Source organism: Punica granatum, chromosome 7 (assembly GCF_007655135.1).
Source record: "Punica granatum isolate Tunisia-2019 chromosome 7, ASM765513v2, whole genome shotgun sequence".
Classification (NCBI taxonomy): Eukaryota; Viridiplantae; Streptophyta; class Magnoliopsida; order Myrtales; family Lythraceae; genus Punica; species Punica granatum.
This window is the reverse complement of record NC_045133.1, coordinates 10,835,342-10,859,949: the sequence shown is the minus strand read 5'-3', so window position 1 is coordinate 10,859,949 and position 24,608 is coordinate 10,835,342. Positions and strand designations below refer to the sequence as shown.

Below are 24,608 nucleotides of genomic sequence, written 5' to 3'. Positions count from 1 at the left end.
GCCGCTAGTTATTTGTATTTGCGGCAGTTACGGGGCAAATGAATACTGCCGTGGAAGAGGTCAAGTTGCGGCGGTTCTTTCTCTTTCTACGGCAGTATTTGTCTGCCGTCCGTTCATGATAATAAAGTAGCCCATAGGCTCATCAAAACTCACCGGAGGCCCATAAGCGCGTGCGTGCCTTCATCAAAATGTAGTTCCCACCCTCATTTTCTCCTTATGAGCTACAGGTTACAGAAGGGAAATGCTTCAGGGCTATCTTCCTCTCCCGTCACGTCACAGTGCCCTCGTTGATGGCCGTCGATCGTCATAGGCCTCACCGACGTCTCTCTCTCTTTCTCTCTCTCTCTCTCACAATTCGCATTGCTCCCTGTGACAACTTGCTTGACCAGAAACGAAGTTCGGCTCTCGCTGAAAGTCAAAGCTCTGGCCATGACCGCCGTCTTTCAGTTGACTTCTTCTCATCAGGTTCGTCGGAAGAACTCATGCCTGGGTCGGAGTTTGTCATCATGGGCAATCGCCCATGGCCAGCTCCTGACTATTGCAAGGCCCATCATGGTTGGCAATCGAACCCAAAAACCCTACAGGCTACAGAGGTGGTGGTGGATGACCAATCTTTTTACACGGAGCGCTGCATCACTGGCCCCCGACACCATCACTCTCGGTGTGATGTGGTCGAAACCGGCTGGCCTGGCATGAGGCACTCTGTCACATTCCATGGAAACAAAAAATACATATTATTATGAATATAGTTACTGCTTTCCAACCTAGCTAATAGGATTGATCCATCTCCCAAAGGTTTTAACTGAAGTAACTGTTGCTTCAGAGGGTCTTACAAATTTTCGGTGCGCACTCTATTTTTCGTATATATAGTGGGCTCTCACTAATCCAGTATGAGCCAGTATGACCTATTAAGAAGTGAAACTCTACGCTTGAATTTTCTCCATTCACAAGATCTGGACCGAGATCTTATTAAACGGAACAAATATCAAATCACTTAAACCAACTCACATTGATGCCCTACAAACAAATTTCATACCTCTTCCTTGCACAATCATTGAGCTGGATTCAGGGTGTGGCCAAAGTTCCAGCGTCCTTCCTAGACATTGATGGGGTATTAATAATTCCAATCTTGTTTGGGCTCGAGAACAATCGTCAAAGCAGCCTATCCAAAATCTCCTACGGTTATAGGTTATAATGGTCATCTTTGATACGTACTATTTGTAATACCACGGTCTAAAGTGCTAGTTGAAGATATATTTTGGTTCACGGAAAGTTTATAAATAAACTCCAAGTCTCCACTTTGCACAGCTGATGTGTCATTTGGAGTGGGACAAGCCAAGTTCGTGTCACTGTGAATTATGCAAGAGATAACTCTTCTATTAAGTTATCTATATGACCTGTGTGGCCAAACTTCCATGTCCAATTGGCATGCAAGGTGATGTGGGTCATAGGAATTGCTCGTACGAAATCCAGATGTCTCTTGTTGAAAAATGAAGGGAAAAATCTTTCTTCAGAAAGTAATTGTGACAACAATTTTTTCAGTAGATAAATTGTGAAAACTACTTTTAAATTGTGACAACTATTTTTTTATTACAAATGACGCTCATAAATCTATTGCAATGAAATAGAAAATATAATAACTAATAAAGGAGCATAGATAATCCCATTGAGTATCGAATCTGAAATATTTTAATTACCCAGTGAAAGTGTATATCATTATACTAAACTCTCTTTGATTTTTTGAAAACAACTTTCAAAAAAAAAAAATAGAGGCAGTCCCTATCCCAAGCACCACCTAATGGAAACTTGTTTTGAGTTATTTAAGAAATGTGGACTTTTCCCTTATGGACTGGTATGCCATTACGTTTCCCATTCAGGGAAGAAGTTTCTCTACTCGTGGAATTGTTCTCCGTATAGAAATCCACAAAATTCAAGAACCCATTTTTGACGACTCTTATTCATTTACTGCGCCAAAAACTCTATAAATATGAGAAGAAACTCATCTTAGTTTCATGCATACAAGCAAATAAACAATAGAGAAATGGAGATCAACGTCCACTCCTCTAGGTTCCAGCTCTGTTGCTTGGTTATTCTCCTTTGCTCTCCCATCATAGCCTTTGCTTCTAGTAATCCTCACGAGGACTTTCTTCAGTGCCTCACCCTCAATTCGACAAACGATACCTCCATTTCACAAGTCGTATACACTCCAGCCAACTCATCGTATTCATATGTCCTGGACGTTTCTATACAAAACTTAAGGTTCCTAACACCGGATGCCCCAAAGCCATTAGTCATCGTTACCCCGGTGGACGTCTCCCAAGTTCAAACCACGGTCTACTGCTCGAGAAAGTATGGCCTACAAGTGCGAATGCGGAGTGGGGGCCATGACTACGAGGGTCTGTCATACCTCTCTGGTGTCCCGTTCGTCATCCTTGATCTGGTCAACCTCAGAACTATCACTGTTGATGCTGGAAATGCAACTGCATGGGTGCAGTCAGGAGCCACTGTCGGGGAACTGTACTATAGGATCAGCGAAAAGAGCATGACCTTAGGGTTCCCTGCTGGGGTTTGCCCCACCGTTGGGGTTGGCGGGCACTTCAGTGGCGGCGGCTATGGAATGATGTTGCGCAAGTACGGTCTCGCAGCTGACAATATCATGGATGCGCAGGTTAGATATATTTGAAACTGAACTTATTTCGCTACGACCATATATAATACCCTATATATATATATATATATGTATATCATGAAATGGTAAGACATGTATAACACATGAAAAGAGCTAAAGGGAGTGTCCTGCAGTATAACATGCATTCATCTACGAACAAATAAGTTTCATGTCAGATTCTCGTTAGTGCGACTTTCCATGACCTTTTATCTAGAATTCTATTTTCCTTTGTTATGCGCATTGTAATAACACAAAACAGAAGGTACAAATAAACCCCAGAAGATGGACATGTCTCTCATAAATAAGTTTTTTGTTGTAATTACTTACGTTCACTATTATGTTGTAAATACATTTTCTTGACTAATTAAACATTGTATGCAGGTCGTAGATGTGAATGGCAAGCTTCTTGACCGGAAATTGATGGGGGAGGATCTCTTTTGGGCCATTCGGGGAGGCGGAGGGAACACATTCGGGGTGGTGGTCTCATGGAAGATCAGGCTTGTCCCGGTTCCGGAGACCGTGACTGGATTCGCAGTCCTCCGAACCCTAGACCAGAATGCCACCAGTCTTGTCAACAAGTGGCAATTCATCGCAGCCCAGGAACTCCCAGATGAGCTGTACATGAGGGTCATCTTGCAGAGTTACAATGGGGCAGACGGCAACAGAACGATCCAAGCCATCTTCCAAACCCTGTACCTAGGGGAGGCTGATGAGCTTCTTGACGTGATGGGCTCGAGCTTCCCGGAGCTTGGGCTGACAAGAGAGGACTGCATCGAGATGCCCTGGATCAACTCAACCCTCTATTTTACTGGATTCTCAGGCCAGCCCTTGGAAATCCTATTGAACCGAAGCTCAAACACAAAAAGCTACTTCAAGAACAAGTCGGACTATGTGAAGAAACCCATCTCCGAGCCCGTGCTGGAGGAGATATGGAAGTGGTTCTTCAAGGCAGACCAAGGAGCCTTGCAAATGATATTGAACCCTTACGGAGGAAGAATGAGTGAAATTTCTGAGTCTGCAATTCCATTCCCACATAGGGCTGGAAAAATATACATGATCCAGCACATAACTGCTTGGAATAATGGATCAGTTGAGGAATCTGCCAAGGGCATATCCTTGATCAGGAGCTTATATGGATTTATGGCGCCTTATGTTTCAAAATCTCCAAGATCAGCTTATGTGAACTACCGAGACCTTGATATCGGGATAAATAACGAGTTTGGTAACACAAGTTACAGGCAAGCCAGTATATGGGGCACCAAGTATTACAACCGAAACTTTGACAGGTTGGTGAGGGTGAAGACTGCGGTTGATCCGAGTAATTTCTTCAGGAACGAACAGAGTGTTCCCCCGCTCACTTCTTGGTAGATGGAAACGTGTAACATATACATATACACATTTATTGAATGGATTGAGAATAAATAAGATCTTGTGAGATGATTCTGTATGTTACGAAATAAAGAAGAGAACGTCCTGTACTTATTGAATTCACATGTGTTGTATAATTTCATCATTAAGGTTCTCACTAATAATATTTGTCAAATGGATTACTAATTCTATTATTACTGTTGACTTTCAAATCAATTGAATGTCTCTTATTTTATTAGGTTGATTTTTTAATAATTTTTATTTTTTCTTTTGACCGTTGTAGGGATTAAACTGCATGGTCAAATAATTTTTTTAGGTGGAATGATCAAATCAATTTTGACTAATAATATTTTTGGATTAACAATTTGTTTGTAATTCTTGTAATTTTTCCACAACAGGAACGATTTCCCACAATAATACAAAGTTCTCAAAGGGCTAGCGTTTGTCTATAACTTTTTCTTTTCTTTTTTCTTATTTTAAAACTAAGAATAAAACATTAATTGAAAGATGTATATTTAACATGTAAAGTCATGTCTATGCACTTCATCGTAAAAGAGGGTCTAGAATATTTGTTTTCGCAAATAGAAATGCGTCCTCTCGCATGATCATAAAAATGGGCCTTTGATGTGCAATCTATGCATAGCGACAGCCGTTCACCGTGTTGAGTTTTCACATCAGAGACACGTCTCTTTGCTTCATTATGAAACTGGTGCCTGGGATGTGAGCTTTCACACATAGAGACGAGTTCCTTGGCTTATTTATAAGGAGTTCATGTGATGTGTATCAACACGTGCAGAGACACATCCCTTTGATGCCTTATATGAATGCTTATTAGATTGTATTTTCACATTTAAAGGCATGTCTTTTCGCTCCATATCTATATTTACAAATATGCACAAGTAAAATAATAACGTGCAACACTCTTTAGGTGAACTCATGAAACTCATGCCTTAGAAGATCTATGGAACCGAGATCTATGAACCATTGCATAGAAACAGGTCTATCTAGCTAGTTCGGGTTTCAAAACTATATAGTATATTCGTCCAGTACAATGATCAGATCATTCTTAATATACTAATATCTTTTTTCACGTGCAAGGCTTATATTCATAGTTTTATTTCTTACACCAAGATAAGCATGGCGTATAATAAGGAGATAATTAAGGATTAAATGGAGAAATAAAAAAGAGATGGAAAAGACCAGCAATGAGAATTGGCTCGGAATATCTTATTAGGAATTGATTTCGAATCTCTTATGCACCAGTCAATAAACGCAGGCTGTTCTTACGATAAAAACACCTATTAATACTACCGGGAAAAAAAACAAATAATAATGGAAAATGCGAAGTAATATCACGGGTAGATTCTAAGTAAAAATCTAATAAACATGCTGCCAAAATTACTATATTTTAAATTAAAACTTCAAATTTTAGGAGTGATTTATTTTTACTTTAAGCATGTAAAATTCAGAAAATCAAAGTGCTTTTTACAATATTAATGTTAAAAATTAAAATGTCCTTCAGAAATTTTAAAAAACTAATTAATTTTACACAAAAAAGTTACCCTAATTCTTATTAAAAAATTTATTTATTAATATTGTTTATGATGTTTGGTATTATATATATATATATATATAAGTTAGTGCTTAAATTTGTAAAAAAAATTAAATTTTTAGCACGAGCAGAAGTCGCCACATGCATCAGTGATGTTGCTTTTAATGCTCTCCAATCGTTTTTAACTTGATGATTTTCAAATTAGCTAATTTTTTATGATCCTAACTCAATTAAAATTTTTTGAACTCAATTTAAATAAAAAAAATTATGCCAGAAATGATAATATCGTACAATGAGCTAATAAATTGGTCAGTATATATATCGATATATATTGCAGAACCTAGACAATTTCTGGGAGATTTATCAAGATTCAACGTTCAAATTTGTGAATATCTGACTTTGTTGCATTTTTAGCAAAGCACAAAAATCGTAATAAAGTAGAAAACTGACAACTATATAGTTTGGGGTTAGAAGGACTGGTTTGTCAAAGTTTCATTCATCTACACAACACGCTTCACTCTGCATATTATATTTATAGTTCCCCCAAAAGTTTAAATGTTACATATAGATTTGCCAAATTATTCTTGATGGAGAATTTTATGTATTAGATTTAGATCTCTCATTTTATATTCCGCCCAGTCAAGCAATCAAAGACAGTTTTCTAAGCCGTAAGTGAAGTGGCCAACGCCTGGTTATTACTGTCCGATGGTGAAGCAGCCATCGTACTTTTATACCTCTTAGGTGAAGCGACCTTTGTTCATTTTCTATTCTGCATGTAAAGAGGCCTCTGCCCGTCTTCTATCTCGCCAGTAAAGAATTTTCGCCTTTTTTCTACTTCGCCAGTAAAGCAGTTGATGCATGTTTTCTTCCCCGTCAATGAAGCGGTCATCGGCCAGCATCCGTAAAATATTATCTATTGGGCATAATAAGTAATTATATCCGTCTCTAAATCCAAATAGTCGATATGTTATAGTATCTAATCTCTTATTGTGACATGATATGTCATGACACTTCGTACACACGTGTCACGTGAACTTAATCACTGCCCCTCAAGAATGACTTCGATATGAGCTTCCGTGCTTGATACTTCTAATCATAAGTGGGCTTTCTTCTTTTACACTCAGGCAACAGGAGGAGAGGGAATAATTGACAACAAGGCGGGTTTTTCTTTCTGCACTAGGGACATAGCGTAGTGTGGGTTCATACGTATAAACAGACGCATAATCGCCTTTATTAAATTCTCTTTCATTAAGCCTATAGCAATTGGACCATTTCCAATCCAAAAATTCGGGTTGGTAAATTGTGGCCTCCAATCTCTCATAAAATTATGATTGTGTATTGTTTTTTTTTTTTTCTGGCGTTAACCTTAGTATATGGAAGTCTAATTAGATTCCTACTAATTCAGTCGAGTTAGGTTAACCCACTAAGGAGTAAAACTCTCACAGCGTGAATTTTATACGTTCACAATAACTCGAATCCGAGATTTTGCTTAAGCGAAATAAACGTCGAATCGTTTGAACCAACTATATTCTTTTTTTTATTTGCCCTTATAATAACTATCTAAATAAGAAAATGCAGGGATTTTTGTATTTTGTAATATTAACCCCTTTAGTTCTGGATGTATCACATAATTTGCCTTCTCACTCTTCATCTCTTATATTTTATATCCCCTAGTTTATTAAATAAGATAAACAACTATGACCTTTTTCTAATAATTGAGTTTGTCAACGCTCGTACAAATTTTTTTCACAAATACCTACATAAGACCATTCTTTTGTAAAATACTTTTCTATGATTGTATGTGTGTGTATATATATATATATCTTTTGCTCCGTATTTATACATAAAAATTAGATAAACTGCCAAGTAATTAGATTTACTAATAAATTAATAAAATTGAGTATATATATGAATGAAAGATCTTTCCGATGAGGAATTGCTGATCTTAAGAAAAAAAAAGAGTCAAAGATCCTTTTCCTTTTTTTTTTCTTTTTTGGGCTTGAGATGATCACGTAACTCTTTCAACCATACGTACGTGTCAATTACGTGTATGAAATAAAGGTTATATTTAATAGTTTATACTCCATGTTTCTTCTTCAGCAAAAGACGAAAGAAAATTATATGGATATTATTTTGGGCTGCGAAGATTGCTTCTGATTGTTGAAATTAGATACGTATGCACATCCAATTTTCGACTTAACCATTTTGATATTATAATAATATTATTATATGCCAATCCTCTCAAGTAATTAATCATTGGGTAATATATATGTATATATATACATATATATACGTATCAAATTAGACCTCCTCCCATCGTTGTCAGATGATATCTGCCTAATAATTATTGACCAATTGATGTTTATTCTTATGCTTCTCTATCTACGTAACCATTAATGTCTATCTGTTAGTATTCACACTACACACGAAATGCCGCTTCTCTTCTTTTTTCTTCTGTCAAATAAAGTGTTTTCCTTATTTTTTAATTAACTTCTGCCTTTTGGTTTTTCATCCTTTTGCCAAATTTACCATTTGTCCAATAATAATGCTTCCAAAATGATCCCAAAAATTTTGGAAATTTGTCAATTTCCCCCATTAATATTAATTGTACACCCACCACACACCACGCATAGTTTATACATCTCTGTAATTGTCCCCCAACTTCACCATTTCTTTTACTGCTTTTTCACCTTTTATTATAAAATTTCGAAGCTGAGGTAATTGTTTTTCCATATTTATACTCGGTGTTTGCCATTTCCATGTATCTATATAAATTTTAAGGGCCTGTTTGGATTGTGGATGCAATTTTAAAATCACAATTCTAACTTAACTCTATCCATTATAAAACAAAATAACTCATACAAAGTCAAAGAGTGGGTCCCATTTATACCAATTTTTTCCACAACAAAACAACATAACTTATACAAAGTCAAAGGGTGAGCCTCATTTATTCCACTCAAAATCAAAATCAAAATCTGATTTTAAAATCTTACTATAAAACCAAACACAACCTAAGTTACCTAATTGTAATTACGCATCAATTGTTTCGTACCACTTTGCACGAGCTGCGCCACTGCTGTGGTCTGAAAATTCTGACCGTGGTTGCTCACTTTGCAACACCACAAGTATTAATCCATGAGTAACCCACAAAAAACTCTCGAGAAAAGCATAATTTTTCCTTATCCCTCTCCAAGCGCTCAAGTCAATTAAGAATATGGTAGAAATATGGGTAACAATGAATAATCACAATCACAATTATTTATATGAAGATACTAATTAAGGTAAGACTCAAGAGATATCATCGGTAAAAGGATATACTCCAATATTTTATAGTAAGCTAATCCGTTTATCAATATTGCCTTATAAAATAGAGAGGACTTTGTGTCCCCCAATCAGTTTATCCCTGTTATCTGACTCGATTGAAAACAGTAAAATTAAAATTTTAATACAGTTTATATTTATAAATATAAGGAAAAAAATCAATTATTGTCCTCAACCTTTTACCTTTTCTCATTTTAGTCCTAATCTATTTTTGAGCCGATTCTAGTCCTCAACCTTCCCTAGTTGGTTCACTTTTAGTCATATTGCTATTTTTTAACTAAAAATGCTGATGTGAAATTTCATTATGACAGAAATTAATTTCCAAAATGTTAAAAATACTATTAGTTTTTTTTAAAAAAAAAAGAGAAGAAATTGCATGTATGAATGGAGAAGGTAAAGAAACCAAAGGGGGACTCGCTAGCGGCCACCTCTCCCCCTCCAACCTCATTGGCGGTCTAGACATTCGTCGGCAACCTCGCAGGGCGATCGGTGGATGCTGAAGACTCCCTCTCCACTAATTTTTAACATTCATTGAATATAACACCCGTAAAATATAGTATTAGTTCATTTAACTAAAAATGAAAGGCCAATTCACGTGGAATTGAGCTCTGTCAAATGGAGTGATTCAAGCAATTGAGGATATCTTACCAAAATCTGAGGGTTCTCAAATGGAGCTCTCATAATTCCGCTCTTCCACATTCATATATTATATATAGATTTTTTTTCGGTTACAAGGGAGGTCCATGTGTCTAGTATATTGAAATAGAAATTGTAAATATCTAATAAAAGGACACGAGTAGTCTCACTGGGGTATCGAACCTGAGACTTCTTGGTTACCAAGCGAGAGGTGCACCACTGTGCTATTCCCTCTCTTGATATATATATATATATATATCTAGGATAATTGTATATCTCGCAAATGATAATTGTACATCTAGGATTTTTGTACATAGACGATTAAGTTATATAAAGAAATTTTCATATTTGAAAATATCCTTTACATAAATAATCGAGTAAACATTGATCACCAAAAAAAAAATTCGAGTAAACCTTTCAATTTTTAAGAAAGAGTTTTTATGAGTAATTAACTTTTTTTCATGAATATTTTAAATGGGTAATGAATATGCAGAAATGATGTCAACTAATTAGCAAAGATTTGTTAAATATTCTTTTGGTTACAAGGGAGATCTATTGACCTAGTAGAATGAAATTAAAATCATAAATATCTTATGGTGCGTTTGGTTTCAGAGTTAAAGTAATTTTGATTTTGATTGTGGAAAAAAAAATAATTGTGTAGTGTGTTGAGTTAAAGTTAAAGTTAAAATTTTTAACTCGGTAAATGTGTATTTTTGTTATGTAGTGTGTTAAGTTAAAATTAAAATTAAAATTTTTGTGATTTTAACTGCGAAACCAAACGGAGCATTATAATGGGATACATGTAGTCTTACCTAAGTATAGAACCTGGAATCTCTTAATCACCAGGCAAGAGCATGTGCCGCTGCACTACTGATATGATCCAGCTAGAGGACCTTTCGCACGGGCTTGAGGAAGAATCCCAAGATGACAGGGTCGGGCATGAAGGTGAGCTTTGGGATAAGTAAGTGCCAGCTAGAGCAAGTACAAGAGCACGAGTCAAGCGAATCCAACAAGCCATGCAAAGGTTGTTATTGCATGTCCATGGAGTAAACATTCGGGCTGCATGTGGAACAAGAAGCTACGACAGTTCATATCCTAGAAATTTATTTAGAAGATGATTCCAGTTTAAATTGCTGAATTTAGTTGTTTTTCAATTACTTGGGCCAATTTCATTTTGGGCTCATTACGCTTAAGATTTATTTTAGTCAAGTCCATTAGCCCATTTAGGTTATCAGCTATTGTCTCTCTATAAATAGGCAGGTGACCTCCCTAGAAAAGAGAGATCAGTTTTAATTGAACTTTGTGAGAGAGGTTTTTTCTGAGTTGTTCTGCAGCAACTTCGTTGATATTGCGAATGTGATGACTTGTGATTCCCAACATTTATTATATTGGTTTCTAGCTCTTTATAGCTAGCGGGTCAATATTTCGTTTATAATATTGGTTTGTGGCTCTTTATAGTCATCGGGGTCAATATTCCCTATCCTTGAAACCTTCATTGGACGATCCCGGATTTGATCTCATTCTATTGTTGTTGGGTCTCGCGGCAGGTTCGTCGAGGTTCGCATTATTTGGTATCAGAGCTTTGGCTCCAATCCAGGTTTCACCTATCCTATTTCGTTCTTGTTATTGTTCTTGTCCTAGGGTTCGACAAATTGTTGAACGACTTATTGTTGTTTCAGAAAGGTCTGAAAAACAAAAACAAAAACAAAAAACAAAAGAAAATTCATCCAAAAAAAATACAGAAAAAAAGGAAAAAAAGAAGAAAAAAAAAGGAAAGAAACAAAAAAGAAAGGAAAGAGAAATTGTTTGTGAAATCTTAACTTTTGGGGTGGAGGAAGCTTCCTTAGATATCACTGCTAATCAAGTGAAGTAGGAACTTCCAAAAGTTTCCTGCTATTTTTTTGGGTAAATTACAAAAAAAAACCCAAGTTTTGTAAAACGTCTCAGTTTTGTCCTAAATTTTGTTTTGTAACAAAAAAAACCATAAGTTTTCTAAAATGTCTCAAAAATGACCTCCGTTATAACTTCCGTCAATTTTTGCTGCTGATGGTGGGTCCCTTTAATAGTCCACGTAGGTCACACGTAGGCTAGTGGGTCCCTTTAACAGTCCACGTAGGTCACACGTAGGCAAAAATTGACGGAAGTTATAACGGAGGTCATTTTTGAGACATTTTAGAAAACTTATGGTTTTTTTTGTTACAAAACAAAATTTAGGACAAAACTGAGACATTTTACAAAATTTAGGTTTTTTTTTGTAATTTGCCCTATTTTTTTCCATATCTGACATTATCCCAGAATTACCTTCCTTTATATATTCTTGTTTACTTTGATGGACAACTAATATATAAAGTACAGTTGGGAAATCTAATATTGTTTCCTTTCAATTGCATATTTTTCTATCATATTCCTTTCGTGTCTCTTAGAGTCATTCATTCCTTCCATTTCGATACTTTCCATAAATCTCTTGTTTTCTTATTCCCACAAATCTTCCTTGTACATCTCAGTTGTTTCGTTAACTTCATCTACCACATTATTTCCTTTCTCATTTAGGTTTGGATCATAAATTTGATTCAATTTCTAGAATCAATGATTATAAGTGATTTGAGCTAATCAACTTATTTTACTCTTGCAATTGAATTCCTTAGTTTCTTAGGAACTTTGAGGAGAAAATCTAGAGAGAAAAAAAAAGGTAAGAGTGGTGAGTATATCAGAGGGTAAAAGCCTAAAATTGAATGAAACACGAGTGTTGAGTGATATTAATTTGAGTGCAAACATGTGAGCGAGTGGTTGTGAGGTCCATCTCTATTTTCTGAAGTTTCACTTGCAAATTTCATCATGCCACAAGAAAGCAGTGGAAATGATCAGAATAACGGAGGAGATGATCAGAATAACGGAGGAACTGATTACAACATGATGATCTGGGATATGCAGCAACAATTTGAGCGCATGAATGTGATGGTTGATTTGATTTACGATCGGTTGGAAAGGCGAGACAAGCATATTGAATAGTTGCTAGATGGCTATGACGAAGCTTCTGGTTCATCCTCTTCCAAATTGAAGTGGGGTTTGTCGACGAAAAAGGAAGAGAAAATAGCCTTGAAGCCAATAAAAGAGAAACCCACAAACAAGTTTCAACCCAACGGCAAAGAGAATGGTCATATTGCTTCTCAATTCCTGGACAGCGATAGTCGGAACGCAACACTACTGCCGCTTCCACCTAACCAAATGGATGAAGAGCAACTTCAAATCAAGCATTCCATTGGCGAGAAAAGTGAGGAATTCAAGAATGACTTTCTCGAGCAAATGCCTCCAGAACAGTCACCAATCTAGATGGTTGTCATAGATTCGAGGACGAATCCTTTTGAAGAGAGGGGAAATGATATAATCCAGTTAGAGGACCCTTCGCACGGGCTTGAGGAAGAATCCCAAGATGACAGGGTTGGGCATGAAGGTGAGCTTTGGGATAAGCATGTGCCAGTTAGAGCAAGTACAAGAGCACGAGCCAAGCGAATCCAACAAGCCATGCAAAGGCTGTTATTGCATGTCCATGGAGGAGAAGTCGAACTCTTGGGCGGGCTGCATGTGGAACAAGAAGCTACGACCGTTCATATCCTAGAAATCTATTTAGAAGATGATCCCAGTTCAAAGGGCTGAATTCAGTTGCTTTTCAATTGCTTGGGCCTATTTCATTTTGGGGTCATTACGCTTAGGATTTATTTTAGTCAAGTCCATTAGTCCATTTAGGTTATCAGCTAGTATCTCTCTATAAATAGGCATGTGGTCTCCCTAGAAAAGAGAGATCAATTTTAATTGAACTTTGTGAGAGAGGTTTTTTCTGAGTTGTTCTGCAGCAACTTCGCCGATATTGCAAGTGTGATGACTTGTGATTCCCAACATTTATAATATTGGTTTCTAGCTCTTTATAGCTAGCGGGTCAATATTCCATTTATAATATTGGTTTGTGGCTCTTTATAGTCATCAGGTCAATATTCCCTATCCTTGAAACCTTCATTGGACGATCCCGGGTTTGATCTCATTCTATTGTTGTTGGATCTCGCGGCAGGTTCGTCGAGGTTCGCATCAACTACACTCTCTTTGATAAGATTTGTTAAATTTAATCTAAATAAGAAATATCATGCAACTCATTTAATCTAGCAAGCTAGAACTGAACAAGACACTCGTTGTTGAGTTAAGGGCTTGTTAATTTTGCTTAAGTGGATTCACATCTCACTGTTGAACTTCATTATAATATTTAATTGCCGACATGCGAGATGTAGTTGTGCCACTTAAGCCAATATGAAAACACTCAGTTTCCTTAGGTGTATGCTTGCGCATTGCGTGGGACATGCTTATCACGAAAATATTTAATTTTGAAAAGAAAGGAAGACTAAGATGGAATATGATTATATCTTAATACTGATGCAAGTCAATAAGAAATAGTTGACAATATTTGTCTCATGGGAATGACATAAATGATAATGACTGAATAAAAGTGAATCGAAAAAGAATAATGTGTTTGAAATAACTTACTTAAAGGATTTCTTTATATTCATAAATCATTTTATTTTGAAACTCTTCAATTATTTTAATAACTTGGATGCATGAGACTATACATCAAATTGAATATAAAGAAAAATGAGGTATGATTTGTCTAACATAAGTGAAAAAGTCAATTTATTGAAGAGTTGAAGGTTTTTATTTTCGAATATGTGCTGACTCCACGAATATAGGATTTTAGGGATTGTTGGATATCGTCTTTTCCACATTTCCCAAGAAAACTCTTGATTAATTTGACAATATACAAATTATTTGGACATAGACAAATACACATATTGTTAGGACCAAAAAGTTGGTCCAACCCATTCGGCCCAATTTGCCGTCCTGGGCCCATATTGATACTCCAGATTAGGTAATTAAATCCTATTGAGTGTATTTTCTTATCTATATCTCCTAATATCTATTATATTATTTCTAAAATCTTCTGTCAATATATCGTACGAGATATTATTCTATATCTAATCACATCTATGGCAAGTACATATACTTGTTATTTGTCATTAAATATTCTATTCAGATTATAATATTTCGATACAGATACTTTGGGATTCATGTAAATAACTCTCTAGGTATGCCTAAACCCAATGTTCAATTTCTTTTACTTTTTGAGCACACTTCAGTTAAGTATCGGAGAGGAAAATCAGGATTCCCTCTAGTTCTTCCCTTTTTTTGCGGGTCACTCGAGTCTCATGGTCTGAACGTGATCAAGACCGAATTTTTTCGACCCTAACATTTGCGTCGTTTATGGGAAACAGCACGAAAAGTCATTCACCTCGATTGTTTTCCATCACATCGAGAAGTGATAATTCTTACAATAAGAAGCGAAGCAAACTTCAACTCGGGAATGGGGGACTTCATACCCTCGTGGAAAATTGTAGAGACTGAAGCGGCGGAGTAGGGCAGCAGGGTTACCTCATGATGACTGCGACTCTCCTCGAGAAAGATATACAACACCATCGCTATGGGGATATCACAAGCTAAGTCCCCACTTTTTCAACTTTTGCTCTCATGATCAGTCAAAAAGAAAATTTTGATATTCTAAATTTAAATCAAGGTTTACTTTGTGAATCTTGCCATAAATCTGATGAATTCCTCTCAATTTTGTTGCATCACAATTTTTTGACTTTCCTTGACAAAATTTAATATCTATTAAGAGAAGAAGAGTTTTTGTTTGATGAAATAAAATATTTAGCTCTCCTAATTCGATACTTAGACATTTATTAGTTGAATCCTTACATCTATTTATTCATTGAGCCGGAATTTTCAATATTCATCACGACATACAATGTTTATCTCTCGAGGATTAGGGATTTGGAAAATACTGAGTGATTGGGGGGCTGCACCATATTTTCCTGCGGCACGACATCCGTCAACATTGCTGACATCTCATCCTCGAGGATCTCAGACTCTTCGCTATCAACAAGAGGGAGACGAGATGATCTTAATCATCCTTACGAAAACAACTACACCATGAATTGATTGTGGATCAATCCATCCATTGTGCAAGAAAAATAGCCCCCATGACATATTACATGTCGACCTCCCACATAGCTCAACGACCCACGCATCGCTCGATGACTCATACTGAAGGCAAGTATTCTCATAAACGAAAAAGCTTCCATCCAATGCACAATCTTTCTTGCAGGTTGAGTATAAGCTCCAGCTTTGACAAGATGCTCGCTCCACATGGCTATTGCTACCATTGCCCAATTCTTTGAGGACCTAGGACTCTGGCTTATACACCAGTGGATTAAGGCGCCTTCGCTTTCTACACCAAAGGATCCCAATAGGCCTTCGCTTTCTACAGGGAAGGTGCCCTCGCTTTCTTCAACACACCTCTCGTTGAGGACCACATTTCTTGCTTTCTACACCGAGGATACGGTGGCCTTCACTTTCTACAATGACGGGCCCATTGCTTTCTATAGCACGGGGATTCCTCACATCCGTTTGGGGACCATGACCATCATTTTCTACAACTATGGGTCCTAACATTCGCTTTCCACAGCGAATGATCTATTGCTTTCTACACCGATAAATCTCATCACCTTTATGTTCAGGACCATGACCTTCGCTTTCTTCAACAATGAAATACTAGCGTTCGCTTTTTACAATAAAGGTCCTTTCACTTTCTACAGTGATGGGATTCCTCACATCAAAGGGAGACACAAACTCGATGCGCAACATCACTCCAATCTCAACATGAAAAGGCCATCGCTTATGCTGAAATATCAACAACTACGCTGATCTACTCCCACTACCTCTCGAAACTCGAGTTCATGGGAGTGGGGGGCTTATGTTAGGAACGAGAAAATTGGTCTGACCCGTTTGGTCCGACTTACCGTCTTGGGCCCATGTTCATAATCCAAATTGGGTAACTAAATCCCATTGAATATATTTCCTTATCCATGTCTTCTAATATCTCACACAAGGTTGTCAGAATCGCGATTCTACCTCGAATCGGTCGAGGGTCGTGGAATCGTAAATCGTAGAATCGAATCGTGAATCGTAAGATTCTACCTATAATTAAAAAAACAGCATATATATATACACACACACCAAATCTCATGTCAGAAATAGTATAAGTAAACATCAAATGATAAATCTTGTTGCTTTTTATTCCGCTCGTCAAAATCAGATGGTGCTTAGTCTTCACAAGAAAGCGCTCCCACTATAACAACTTCAAATGAAATTTTTTTTTTTGGGTGATAAATCTCAAATGAAAATTGATATAGTACCGTGGTCACGGATCCCACTATTCCTTCTTAGAATCATCTTTGCATCTAAAAATGTCGAAAAAATTTCAGCCTAAATCATCTCAAACCATACGACAATCAGGAATTGGCCGGAACTCAATTCGAAGCAGTTCCAGAAACTTTCCAAGTCCCTATCATTTACAGTCAGGAGACAAGTTTTAAACTTTTCATAAAATAAGATAATCGATGAGCAATACTGTTGCACAATGAGAGAGATGAGGGGGGAGAGGGAGGGGGCATATGACTTTGGGTTGAAACTAGAATCGTAGAATCGGTCTGATTCTATGATTCTGCGATTCGAATCGCGATTCAGTCACGATTCTACCTTTTCGATTCATGCCATAGAATCGGAATCGGTAACCACCCCTTGAATCGTAGAATCGTAAGATTCTACGATTCGAATCGCGATTCTAACAACCATGATCTCATATATTATCTCTAGAATATTTTATCAATATATCATACAAGATATTATTCTATCTCTAACCACATATATGGCAAGTACATCTACTTGTTATTTGTCATTAAATGTTCTATATGGATTATGATACCCCGATACAGATGTCTCGGGACTCTTATAAATACCTCTCCAAATATGCCTAAACCCTAAGCACACTCTCATTTAAGTATCAGAGAGGGAAATCGAGATTCCCTCCCATTGTTCCCTTGTTTTGAAAAACACTCGAGGCTAGTGGTCTACAAGTGATCAAGACCAGATTTTTCCGTCCCCAACACATATAGAAATGAATAAAAAGATAAAGGGATGTTTACCTAAAATGGCCCGTGGTTTACCCGTTTTGTGAAATCTATCATATACTTTTTTTTGTCAAATCTATCCCATTGTTTACTTTTTGCATCAAATTTATTCCGGCGTTATCTTTTCCGTCCACATCTAACGGCCGTGCTGACATGGCACGTGGAAAGATAGTGGGCCACACTTGCCACATGGGCGCCACGTCAGCATGGCCGTTAGGTGTCGACGGAAAAGATTACGCCAGGATAGATTTGATGCAATATGTAAACAATGGGATAAATTTGCAAAAAAAACATAGGATATATTTGACAAAACAGTTAAACCATGGGTCATTTTAGATAAATTTCCCAAAGAAAAATGAGGCAGAATCAATTATAATATATAAAAGCTGAAGTACGTGACGTGGACGCGTTATATAAGCTCTAGTAGCAAATCCTTAACTCCACATTGAGTGAGCTTATAATTCCATTATGAAACCCTTATCTTCATTTTGAATTAACCTTTCAATTTCATTCAATGTATTTTAATATATTTTATTTGTACTATATTCGATTTATTCTGATTATTCATTTATATTGTTTGTATGTAATAATATATAATCAATTTTCTTGTAAAAATTAAAAATTTCCATGACAATGTACCATATGTTCGATAATACAAATCTAGTTATCTTTTACTCACTATAAGTTTTCTTACGCTTTAACTCATGAACAATGCCGCCCATTTTTTGTAGCACTCATGCATATTACAAGATTTTTTTTATTTTTTATAATAGGCCAATTTTATTGTGTTCACATTATAGAACTATTAACTTTCTATACATGTGTTATTCGCATTCCATATGATTAAATTACGTATTTGTTGGCCATCATGACATATACTTCTTTTATAATTTTTAGTATTTATAATGTCCACTTGATAAAATATATAGTTCTTAACATACATTTTCTTTATATTTATATTCATTTGTATATGATATGTGTTACATATTATCTAACTTAGGTCGTATAAACATTGAAAAATTTCCTCCGCAACACGCAGGCATCAACTAATCATGTAATATAAGTAAAAAGTCATTTGAATGAGGAGCTGAGGATTCTCCATTGGCAACTTCACGATGTCTCTACTCAACTTTTATATATTATAATTGATTTGTGGCATATTCCATATATTTTCGATAGTTATTCATATTACTTGTATTTAATAATATAAATAAATAATTTTGTGAAAACTAAAAGTTTTCTCGATAATCGAAAAAAAACTCCTCGTAATATGTGATATTCATTTATGTGCAATATGCTAAATATTCTATAAATAGGAGATATATCAATTTACTTCACCCTAACCCCATACATATATATACTCTCCACTACTAAAATACAAGCAATTAGTGAGGGACTTAGGGAGGGATTAGCGAGGGGTACGATCCCTCGCATCCCTCGCTAAGTAACCCTCACTAATTTGCCAGAAAATTTTACCAGTAGATTAGTGAGGGGAACTTAGCAAGGAATCGGATCCCTTGCTAAGTCCATTGCTAATCCATCAAAATAATAATAAAAAAATTATCCACATTAGAGAGGGATCAGCCCTCGCTAATCCGCAGGTAAATTTACTGGCAAACTCGTGAGGGAAACTTAGAGAGGAATCGGATCCCTCACTATGTCCCTTGTTAATCCATTAACATTTAAAAAAGAAACTATCCACTAATCCGTCGGTAAGTTTACTGGCGAATTAGCGAGGTCCAATCCCTCGCTAATTAAAAAAAATTTAAAATCCCGCCCAACACGGCTCTCCCCGATCTCGATCAATCCAATTATATATATCCCCGGGTATATGTAGAAGGGTATATTTCTATATATATATATATATGTATATAATGTTAGTGTATTTTTTTTCTTTTTTAGTTGCATTTATGTATATTTTTGAAATTTATTAGTTATAATTTTGTATGAAAAACCAAAATATATTTTAAAACTAATTTTACTTATCCCATTAATTATATTGATAGTATACCCATATTGTAATGCAACTATTATAAGCTTAAAATGTTAAATGGAATTTGATAATATAATTTATATATAATAATGTATTTTTATTAAATCATAATTCATATATATAATAATAATGAATACTTATTAAAATTATTAAGAGATTTTGATGTATTTTACTAAAAGCAAATTTATGAAACAAGTCTATAATTTTTTTGTGCACATGAAAAAATATCATTATTTTACTTTCTAATTTTCTATCGAGAATTCTAATTATAAATATTTGAGAATTATGAACAAATTAAACTTATAGGTTCGTGGACTAGGTTTGAAATACTAATTTTTTCGGTATTTAGGGAAATAAAAACAAAAAATACTAATATAAATGAAAAAGTATAAGTTATATAAATATATTTAAGTGTGGTAGAATGATCAGTGAAATTTGATTAGCTCAATGATTAAGGAGATTGGCGTGAAATGGGTGAGGTCTCAGGGTTGGAGACATGGCAAACAAAAAGTAACAGAGGGCTTGAAGGCGGAAGGAATTTATTTTTGTTTTTTGAACGAGACCCTCGCTAGTTCCTCTCTGGAAAGATAAATCTTTCTTTTAGAAAAAAATATTTTTAGTTAGCGAGGGACAACCCCATGCTAATCCCTCGCTAACATTTTTCGACGGATTAGCGAGGAGTACTTCCCTCGCTAAGTTTAGCGGGACTCGTTTTAGCGAGGGATCCATATGCCTCGCTAATGCCAGTATTTTTTATAGTGCACTCTTTTTCTATACCTCTATATATATATATATATATATATATATATTACGTGATTGTTTTCTTTTAATAGACATATCATTTCATAAGACTAGACAAATATTCTACGTTATCATAATTTTTCATTCATAGTTCTTTATCTATACCTATATATATATATATATATATATATATATTACGTGATTGTTTTCTTTTAATAGACATCATTTAATAAGACTAGACAAATATTCTATATATATATATATTATGTGATTGTTTTCTTTTAATAGATATATTATTTCATAAGACTAGACAAATTTTCTATGTTATCATAATTTTTCATTCATAGTTCTCCCTCACAATTCGTAATGTTTATATGTATATACTCGGTAGAATCTATAAATTTGATATATTTTTTTCTAGATCTATATTCATTCTTATGCATAGATGTTGATTCTCTACTTTTAGTTATACAAAAGTCGATAAGGAATTACTGCGCCATGCATAGATATTAAATAGTTTACATATTATAATTGACTATAAAGTCAGATTAAAATTTCCCAATTCAAAAGCCAGTGTATATGGATTGACAAAATCCATAACAGAGCCATATGTTTTGGATGAGTGCACCGAAATTGAATCTTCGCCCTCATGAATTATATCAACTTATTAAGGGGGATCACAAAATCACTTTCAAAAATGTCAAATGGTTGACAAATTCATGATTTTCTAAACTTTTACTTGGAATTTCATGCATGGTCAATATTGTAGGTGGCTTGTACGATCCTCAATTCATTTTGCGAAAATCTCTTCTTCTTTTTTTCTTTTTTTTGTGAACATATGAAATCTCTATAAATTCATCAAATGAAGATGGTACCATCACAAGCAAAAGTTATAGAAAATCACACCAGAAAATGGGACATCCACGCCGTACTTTGCTCTCTTTTATATGTTCAGCTTTTCTAGTTTTAGTTGCAGCATCTCGCTGGGCACGAGGAGATGAACCATTTACACAATGTTTAATCCAGAATTCGCACCTGTCTCATCCCATTTCGTCTGTGATTTACACCCCCAACAATTCTTCCTATTCGTCCGTTCTTCAATCCTACATCCGTAACCTCCGGTTTAATACATCTACCACCCCCAAGCCGATTGTAATTATCACGGCACTGCACATATCACACGTACAAGCATCAATCATCTGCGCAAGGGAGCATTCGCTCCAGATGAAAATCCGAAGCGGGGGCCATGACTATGAGGGCATATCTTACTATTCCCTGAGCACTCCGTTCTTCATACTTGACATGCTGAACCTCAGGTCCATTGAGGTGGATGTGGGTAGTGAGACTGCCTGGGTCCAGGCAGGGGCCACACTTGGGGAGGTTTACTACCGAATAGCCGAGAAGAGCAGGACCCATGGTTTCCCTGCTGGCGTCTGCCCTACGGTTGGTGTGGGCGGGCATTTCAGTGGTGGGGGGTATGGAAACATGATGAGGAAGTACGGCCTCTCGGTGGACAATATAGTGGATGCCCAGATGGTCGACGTCAATGGGAGGCTCCTTGACCGAGAATCCATGGGGGAGGACCTCTTCTGGGCCATTCGAGGTGGTGGGGGAGCTAGCTTCGGGGTCATCCTAGCCTACAAGATAAACCTTGTACCCGTTCCCGAAACTGTGACTGTGTTCCGGGTAGAGAAGACTCTAGAACAGAATGCGACCGAGATCGTCTACAAATGGGAGCAAGTTGCCCCTCATCTAGATGAAGACCTATTCATACGGCTCATCATAGATGTTGTCAACTCGACAATTCAAACTGGTAAGAAAACAATTCGAGCTTCATTCCTTGCTTTGTTTCTAGGGAACACTACAAGGCTTTTATCCATCACAAACGAGAGCTTCCCGGAATTGGGTCTTAAGCCCTCGGACTGCATAGAAATGACTTGGGTTGAGTCAGTTCTTTACTGGACGGCCTTCCCCACTGGGACCCCGGTGGAAGCTCTCCTTTCGCGTACGCCACAAGTGCTCACACACTTGAAGAGAAAATCCGACTATGGTAAGGAACCGATCCCGAAAGAGGGTTTAGAGTACATTTTCAAGAGAATGATAGAACTTGAGAGGCCTGCCCTAACTTTCAACCCTTATGGTGGGAAAATGGCTGAAATTTCACCGGCGGAGACTCCCTTCCCACACAGAGCTGGGAACCTGTGGAAGATACAGTACGCAACGAATTGGGACGAAGATGGAGAAGAAGCAGCAAACTATTACATAGGATTGACGCGAAAGCTATATGATTACATGACGCCTTTCGTGTCCAAAAACCCCAGGGAGGCCTTTCTCAACTACAGAGATCTCGACTTGGGGATTAATCACAACGGCAATGCAAGTTACATGGAAGGCACAGTTTATGGGGTGAAGTACTTCAAAGGGAATTTTAAGAGGCTGGTGCGAATTAAGACCAAGGTTGATCCAGGGAATTTCTTCAGGAATGAACAAAGTATCCCGACTTTACTGCATCGAAGAAAGTGAAGCAACGTGATACATATAGTTTTCGCATATCCATTCAGTCAATATAAGTTCATTATCAATAGTGTAGTCATATTTGAATAATGAAGATGAAGGTCTGTAATTGTCGCAGTAGTTGTACGTCATTAATTGCCAGTTCAATTACTGAATAAACCAAAATTGTTTGATTTCTGTTGATATATACGAGACTGCTTCTGAGAGTTAAGATGTTCATTCAGTTGCAATAATTTCATAACTATAAACAGATGAGGTGCATCGAATCACATTTGTTTTTTTTTTCTAATTTTATGGTCATTTCAAGTAATCATTAATCAATTACCAGAACAACTACCAGGCAGGAGACATTTCTGCATTTCAGCAAGATTCACTATAATCTTGCCGAAGAAGAGCAAACTTTTTCGCCAATCATTTGCCCAGCCCTAAGGTCCTACTAGACCTATTGATATATATTACTTGGTCATAATATTTTGTTTTATTTTTTTGGGGTAAATAAAGGAGCAAAAGCCTACAATATTAGAAATCAAGAAGCAAATCCAAACCATCCTGCAGGTTTGTCGGTAATAAAGGCGAGCACCAGACACAATACCTCATCGTATTTGTGCGTCGCCTCAATTGTCCACTCTCTAGCAATTACCTCACGAATAGAATCAACCTACCAACACAGCGTTATCACCTATCTGCGTCCTGGAGTTTAGCATCTTCGCTGTTATTTGTGAGATCCTCGATCTTACCCTCTACGCTTATGGGGGATTTCTTTGACCACTTATAGTTTCAGATCTAAAAAACAAAACAAAAAAAAGGGAGGAAAAAAAAGGCCATGTGACCAATTGGTTCAGTTGATTCGATGGCAACCATCACTTGTCGGCCTGCAGACAAAACTTGTTGGCCATTTTCTAACATGGCATGTTAATGTCCGTCCTGCCGTACCACTCATAATGTCTGCCCTCTCGTACCATTTAACATTGTTCAGTCGTTTCTACTCACTGGCTTTGTTGTTTCATTTTGGTCAGGCCTGATATCAATTTAAGTTTATATTCTTTATTCATTCAATTAAATTGCAAAATAAAAAGTTTTTAGACACAAACACAGTACGCATATCAAATACATTATCGAAACTCAAGTTTGTGGTTTGTTCAGGAAATACAGTACTTCTTTCAGTAGCGAAGTACGTGCGGTTAAAGAACTTGAAATTCTTTTCTTCGGGTTCAACCATAAAGCATCCATGGGATAAGCCGAATATCTGCTATCTCCTATATTTAATCCACGAAATGACCACACGATTTCCTTTGAGCTTTAAGAAAAATATTTGCTATCTCATAAATTGAGCAATATTTGCTACCCCATCTTAGCCTAAAAACGAATTGGGGTAAGTACTGATATGGCATCTTAACTTTTTCGGTTACATATGGCCTTTTTTTTTTTTTTTTGCTGGATTACATACGGCCTTCTTAACTTATTTTGGCCAAAAAGAAAAACTTATTTTGGCTTTTTTATTTTAGCCCATTTCTTCTTTATTAGTTATTTTATAAATAATAATGCAACTATTATATAAAAAAAGTAACAATTTTGTACAAAATATGGTTATCGGTACCTCAATTTAGACCCCTAAAGAAAAATTAAAGCGTCTTAAAATTTGTAATGAAATATAAAGAAAAGAATTGGATCATCTCTTGTATAAAAAAAAGTTATCTCATTTTGTAGCTACGGAGTTGATTGGATCTTTCGCCATTTGAATTGGAGCAA

At 36.3% G+C, this 24,608-nt stretch overlaps 2 protein-coding genes across 2 annotated transcripts; both read left to right on the top strand.

The window, feature by feature from the left end:
- The first annotated feature begins 2,007 nt into the window (after positions 1-2,007).
- Positions 2,008-4,230, top strand: LOC116212830 (berberine bridge enzyme-like 18). The gene is made up of 2 exons (XM_031547546.1): positions 2,008-2,668; positions 3,050-4,230. The coding sequence occupies exons 1-2, from the start codon at positions 2,042-2,044 to the stop codon at positions 4,034-4,036; spliced, it is 1,614 nt and encodes a 537-aa protein (XP_031403406.1). The 5' UTR covers positions 2,008-2,041; the 3' UTR covers positions 4,037-4,230.
- Positions 4,231-21,230: 17,000 nt separating this feature from the next.
- Positions 21,231-23,070, top strand: LOC116213103 (berberine bridge enzyme-like 8). Its single transcript, XM_031547918.1, has one exon. It carries the CDS (start codon positions 21,258-21,260, stop codon positions 22,866-22,868), a length of 1,611 nt encoding a protein of 536 aa, XP_031403778.1. The 5' UTR covers positions 21,231-21,257; the 3' UTR covers positions 22,869-23,070.
- The last annotated feature ends 1,538 nt before the right edge of the window (positions 23,071-24,608 follow it).